This window comes from Gymnodraco acuticeps, unplaced genomic scaffold, assembly GCF_902827175.1.
Source record: "Gymnodraco acuticeps unplaced genomic scaffold, fGymAcu1.1, whole genome shotgun sequence".
In the NCBI taxonomy this organism is placed as follows: domain Eukaryota; kingdom Metazoa; phylum Chordata; class Actinopteri; order Perciformes; family Bathydraconidae; genus Gymnodraco; species Gymnodraco acuticeps.
Window position 1 is genome coordinate 242205 of NW_022989854.1, and position 6682 is coordinate 248886.

The 6682-nt window shown below is 42.2% G+C and overlaps 1 protein-coding gene across 1 annotated transcript; it reads right to left on the minus strand.

Annotated features, from left to right (window-relative positions):
• Positions 1-715: 715 nt before the first annotated feature.
• On the minus strand, positions 716-6664 carry LOC117561788 (calpain-5-like; the record flags this gene model as incomplete). The annotated part of the gene is given in 2 exon segments (XM_034239391.1): positions 716-1392; positions 6528-6664. Coding segments are annotated over 2 exon segments (314 nt in total), but the record flags the coding sequence as incomplete, so codon positions are not given.
• Between the last annotated feature and the right edge of the window lie 18 nt (positions 6665-6682).

Genomic DNA, 6682 nt, shown 5'->3' on the forward strand with positions numbered 1-6682 from the left:
GGCACCAACATGTCTAGGGGAGACCCTACAGGTGAATACAGTAAAATGTGTATCAAATAACGTTATCACAATCGCCACATTGATATGCAAATTAGGCGCCTAATTAACATGCGCTAATTTAATTTACGTCAAGTCAGTATTTTCCCCTGAAATGCTATGTTTAAATGCAGATTAGCTTTAAATCTATAGATTAATTCAGACATGGTAAAGCGAACACCATTTATTTGTGTTTTTGGAAGTTTCCTGTCCATTAGAGTGAAAGAAAACATGGAAGCAAAATAGACCAAAATAACAAAATGTACAAGTACATGAAAAAACGATCTTTTTACAAACAGTAACTTCATGATTTTGATTGTTGGCTGCTCATTATATAACTATTAAACCTTAATTGTACTAGTTTATTGTCTGCTCTTGTGCGTAGTGAATACTAAAGAAGACCATAACACCTGTGTTAACTGATTATTTTGTAGAATTCTGTTGAGTATTAAACAATTGCGTGAGTGTGAGGGTATTCAAATAAATTGGTCAGTAAGTCAGAGATGTGCAACTATATTTAACTTTTTGTTTTAAAACACTTTTTTATAAATGATTATTAAGTGCCCTTTTTCTCACTTGAGCACCCGCCCCCCAAAATGTCTGTGCACGTTCCCGTTGCCAGGGTTAGACATTGTAATCTGTCCTCTCTGTCGAGTTTTGTAAAAAGTTGAGAATTCTGTTTTAAACGTTTAGACAGACCAGGCAAAGCAAGTTTATTTGTAGCGAACCCTTCAACAATGCAATACAAAGTGATGTACATGAGACAAGATATAAATGAGGCCATATAAAAAGACGTATGTAAATAGGATTTTGAAAGAGTTATTTAAAATAAAAGATGAAACAGAATAAGACATCAAACATTAGAGTAAACAAGACACTAAGTAGTGGTTAATAGAAAAAAACTGTAAACCAGGTTTATGAGCTAGCTAGGAATTGTTTGCAATCTCATGTTTTCAGAGAGACCCAGTACCCAGGTTCTGTAAATCATTTTGACATTTTAAGGCATCAGGTTCCAACACAGCTCAGGTTCTCCTCTGATGACTCACACACCCACAGCTGGATGTGTAATCTTTTATAAATGAAACTTCAAAAAAGTAAACCAATTAGGCCGATTATTTCCCCTTATAGTGTGGTAAAGCGATTATTTGGTAAACGTTAGCTGACTGGACTTCCTGTGTGTCAGATGTTGGTGAGCACAGAGCTGCTCAGTACGGCAACAGTGAGGGTCCCCGGCAGGTCGTTGTCACGGCGATCGCCCTTGCCCCTCAGGTGGAGCGTCTGCTGGAAATGACCCTGCTCACCCGGCAGGGTCACCTGACCCAGGAAGGAGTCCATCAACACGTTGTGGTTGTAGATCTGAGGGACAGTGAGAGGAATCCATGAGACCACAACACTCACAGTTCCCTCCAGCTGTGCTTTACTGCATACTTCTACCCCACTACACTGTGGACAATTATTAGGCAAGTTGTATTTTTGAGGATTATTTTTATTATGGAACAAATACAGTGCTCTTGGTCAATCCAAAATGTTAATGAACCTCAAACCTGAATATACAATAAAGTCAAAGTGAGGTTTTTTTCTTAGGAGAAAATCTATGTGTGCACAATTATTATGCAACAAAAGGAAAAACGAAAATGTTTCCATTTGACTGGTTTATTTTCATGTGTTATAGTGAGAATAGTAAACAAACAACTCAAAATGTAAAAATAAACATTTCTGACCAAAAATGTAAAATAAATACTACACAGTATACCAATATAGCCACCCTTCTCTTCAATAACAGTCACAAGCCTTCCATTGATGGAACCTGTCAGTTTCTGGATCTGTTGACGATCAACCACAGTCTCCCAGACTCTGTTCAGAGAGGAGTTTCCTTCACTTTAAATCTCCCTTTAAGAAGGGCCCACACGTTCTCTATAGGGTTTAGGTCAGGTGAGGAAGGGTTTAGGTCAGGTGAGGAAGGGTTTAGGTCAGGTGAGGAAGGGTTTAGGTCAGATGAGGAAGGGTTTAGATCAGATGAGGAAGGGTTTAGGTCAGGTGAGGAAGGGTTTAGGTCAGGTGAGGAAGGGTTTAGGTCAGGTGAGTAAGGGTTTAGGTCAGGTGAGGAAGGGTTTAGGTCAGGTGAGGAAGGGTTTAGGTCAGGTGAGGAAGGGTTTAGGTCAGGTGAGGAAGGGTTTAGGTCAGGTGAGTAAGGGTTTAGGTCAGGTGAGGAAGGGTTTAGATCAGATGAGGAAGGGTTTAGGTCAGGTGAGGAAGGGTTTAGATCAGATGAGGAAGGGTTTAGGTCAGGTGAGGAAGGGTTTAGGTCAGATGAGGAAGGGTTTAGGTCAGGTGAGGAAGGGTTTAGATCAGATGAGGAAGGGTTTAGGTCAGGTGAGGAAGGGTTTAGGTCAGGTGAGTAAGGGTTTAGGTCAGGTGAGGAAGGGTTTAGGTCAGGTGAGGAAGGGTTTAGGTCAGGTGAGGGTTTAGGTCAGATGAGGAAGGGTTTAGGTCAGATGAGGAAGGGTTTAGGTCAGGTGAGGAAGGGTTTAGCCTGGTCCCACTCTGCAACCCAGCAAGATCTAAGAACCAAATACGTCACGCTTACATTGGAGGGGGTCGAGATTAACCTGAGCAATAACAGTTCATGGCGAGTACAGCGAATACAAATTGTAACAAGCAGTAGCGCTGAGCAAAGTGACTAAAACGCGACCACACACAAAAAATACTTATATAAAGTCAGGCAACACTAACCAGGCTCAGTGTGATTCTGTTTATTTGACCTTACTTTAATGACCATCCGTTCATTGTTATTAACCATTGGGAATAGTGATGTGTTGGTCGCGAACGAGCCGATTCTTTTGAACGGCTCTTTGGTACGAACGAGGGGAATCGAGTCGTACTTGGTGAGAGCCGTTCTTGTTATTGTTCAATCGTTGGTCCGCACTCACTGCCTGCCAAAATCCACTCGCCTTTTAAAAAGCTTGATTTTGTTCCCCAAACGTATTCTGTGAAGACCCGGCCCCTACTCTGATTGGTAGGTTTCAGCACGAGGAGTGAGATGGGGTGGGTCTTAAAGTGGTTGCGTTAGACTTTTTCGTTGTCCGTCATTTTGACGGACAGGATCGTAAAATTTCCGTCATAATCCATTATTACCCGTCATTTTATTTGATAACAGTTTTTTAAGAGTTTTAATGATGAGATGAGACATATTTCATATTTATGTTTGGGTACTGAGCAAATGTTCATTCATTCATTTTTTTTAATGATTCATACAGAACTTTTAAGGGCATGGAGAAAAAAACACACCGACCGTGTGGTCACTTTTCATGTCAACATGAACATGAATGATTTATTTGTTCCTGGCAGACGGCACAGCAGAGGGGGCAGAGGCCGCTAAAAACACGCGACCATTGTGCCTAAACAGGCAAATATGAACAATGCCATCGTTTTAAATGAGACAATTACAATCAGAATATGAACAAAACATTTACAAGAACAACTCAATTGACCTGCTGTAGCCTGAACGCTGATTTCTGCATCACCGTGCACCTTCGGACAAATCCGTTACTCATCTTAGCTTTTCTACAGATGTCGCAGAACATTTTTGCCGTCTTCCCTCCTCAGCCACTTAAACTCTTGCTCCCACTGAACCCGGTACTCCCGCTTGAACTCCTTGCCACTTGCTTGCCCCTCTGCCGCTGGCTGAACGTTGTCAGTTTTAGTCTTACTGGCTTGTCCTTCATCCTCCACCGCATCAATCCCTCTTTTCACCTCGTTTATCCACACCATCACATTTACTGGGCTTATTAAAAAAGCTTCGGACGATCAGCTGCCGTGACATTTTGCGATTGCTAAAGCCGGTTAAACAACGAGGTAATCAACGAGGTCAAAAACAAGACTAGACAATAGCTACTTAATATGCACACACTCGCCACCAACTGGACAGGGGTGTGAATGACTAAATAATAGTTACAGTCGAGTACAGTAGATCGCCCTCAGTCGACCTGGCCACTAAGGATGTAATATAATGTGGGCCGCTGGTGGGCATTTTTGGCGCTGTTCCGAGTTGTGTTCTAATCTGTCAAAATGACGGACTGCTTTCAGATTTTTCCGTCATTGTTAGAAAAAATCCGTCATTGACGGAAAATATTCGGTTAACGCGACCTCTGGTCTTAACGGAATACGAGAGAGAGAAGTCATAACAAGTGGTACAGGACAGGTAGACGACGTGTTTTTCGGATTGGAAAATGAGCCAAACGCGAAAACGCAGCAGCATTTGGATGCACTTCAACCAAAACCCAGGCAGTGATAAAGCGCACCATTTGTAAAGGCAAAATATCCTTTAAAGCAGGCTCAACAAATAATCTCCATCGCCACTTAAAAACACAGTAGGCCTTAATCTAATATTAAGAGTTGCGTGAATTTCATTCAAGACAAGGCAACTTTATTTACTTAACACATACATTCACACATTCATACATATGGCGCCACCTTGTGTCATGTTTACAATGCAGATTATTGACATTAGGTCTGGCAATACAGTCAATCATTATCCTGGTGATTATTTCGCAGATAAACCTAGTAACCCCGCCCCCTTTAAAAAAACGGCTCTTTTGAACGGCTCTTTGAAAGGAACGGAGCCATAAGATCCGGCTCCCTTCAAAGAGCCATAATTGCCATCACTACTTGTGAAGAGGCAGATGTTTTCCTGTTGTTTTATATTATTGCAGCCATCAGGTGGAATAAATACATGGGCTACATGTGGCCATCGCAAGTAAAATCATGACGAAAACCACGCCGGCAAAATATGCGTGTAGAAAACAGCTTATGCCACAATAAAATAGCAACAAGTAGTTAAAATAGTCTGATTAGCTTCGGTTGCTATGCTAACATCACCTGTATAATGCCAGAGAAACTTTGATAACAGCGTTGTGATGCCAAACAGCCTCCATTCAGACTGAAACACATTCACTTATGGGGATGGGGGATATTTATCAGCTGCTTGTGTGACAGTCGGACAGTGAAGACTTTACAGCGGCCGCTGCCGTGAGTTAACAGTAGACTAAACTCCGGTGGACGAGCAGCACTGCAGCGGGCGGTAATGCCGCTGAACCACATTAATAAACAATGCACCACGGCACTCTGGAGAAAGGTACAAGGTTGGAGAAGTAGTTCTTTAATTTAATCTGGCTTCGTATGATTAAAAACTACCCGACGCAGTCCTCTATTGATGTTGTTGTGAGCGGTGTTGCGGAGAAAATCAGCGACGTAAAACGCTGTGTGGGTCATAAGAAGGCACGTAAACGGTTACGTCATGACCTATGGTCATGCCGTAACCGTTTACGTGCAAACGATGACGCAATAATTCACCTTTGAACCTAATTCACCTTTGAACCTGCATCTGTAACAATGAATGGACCAAAGAAAAGAAAAGTCGACGATGTTAATGAAGAGTGGACAGCTAAATATTTTTTCACCGGCCCGTCTTTCAAATTTTAAAACTCATAGTGGCCCCCGAGCCAAAAAGTTTGCCCACCCCTGAACTAGCTCATCTTGAATAAAACCAGCCCATACCAGAACCCACCTCCACCTTGCTGTCACTGAGTGGAAGTGGAGCTCTGGGCCCGGTACTGATCCAGCCACGGGCCCATCCATGTGGTCTGTCCAGAGTCACTCTCATCTCATCAGTCCAGAAAACCTTTTTCTTGGCCCAGTCTTGATCTCATGTGCCTTGTTCAGTGGGGGTTTCAGCCTTCCTTCACTATGCCATGTCTCTGACCACCTGAGACTTCTGGGCCCTCAGGTAGGTCACAGTTCTGGACTATGACAGCACTGGAGGATAATGGCTTCCTGGTGGCTTCACATTTGATTCTTCTCAGATCTTTGGCACTTCATTTGCGTCTTCTTTTCTCAATATGTTTCTTGCGAAACTGTTGACTATTTGCAACAAAACGTTTGATGGTTCTGTGATCACCAATATCTTAGCAATTTCAAGTGTGATGCATCCCTCTGAAAGACATTTTAAAATGTTTGAGGAAAAGAAGCTGCCTAATATTTATACACACCTTCATGTAGGGTGTTGATCTCCTTAGGCCACACCCTCCCTCATTACAGAAATACTCATCACCTGATATCTTTAAATCCAATACGCATTCAAGTTCATACAGCTTGGAGGTGGAAAATATGCATAAACATGATAATATGGTCAACATACTCACTTGCCAAATAATTTCACACAGTTCACATCTCAGAGGGAAATATTGCTCTTTTAAGTACCCTACATTTGACTGACAGCTTTAGTCACCTTTATATTATTAACAAAAGTATATATCAACTAATACATCTCAATGTTAGATAAGCTACATAAAGTGTATAAAGTAATTCAAATGAGTTCCCCCTTTACCAGCTACAACAATAAACTGAGTTACACAGTGACATAGTGTTACTGTAAGTGGTATAGCTGAGAAAATCCTGTAGACACACAGAGACGAACACAGACACATGCACACCTCAATGCTGATTGGCTGGTTGGATTTCTTCCTGTAGAACAGCCCCTTGGTGTCGAAGTCTGGGCTGCGTGTGTCTTTATGGACCGGAGAGCGAACCTTCTCTCCTTCACACCGAATGATCACGTAAGGGTCAGACGCTGCACACACACACACAC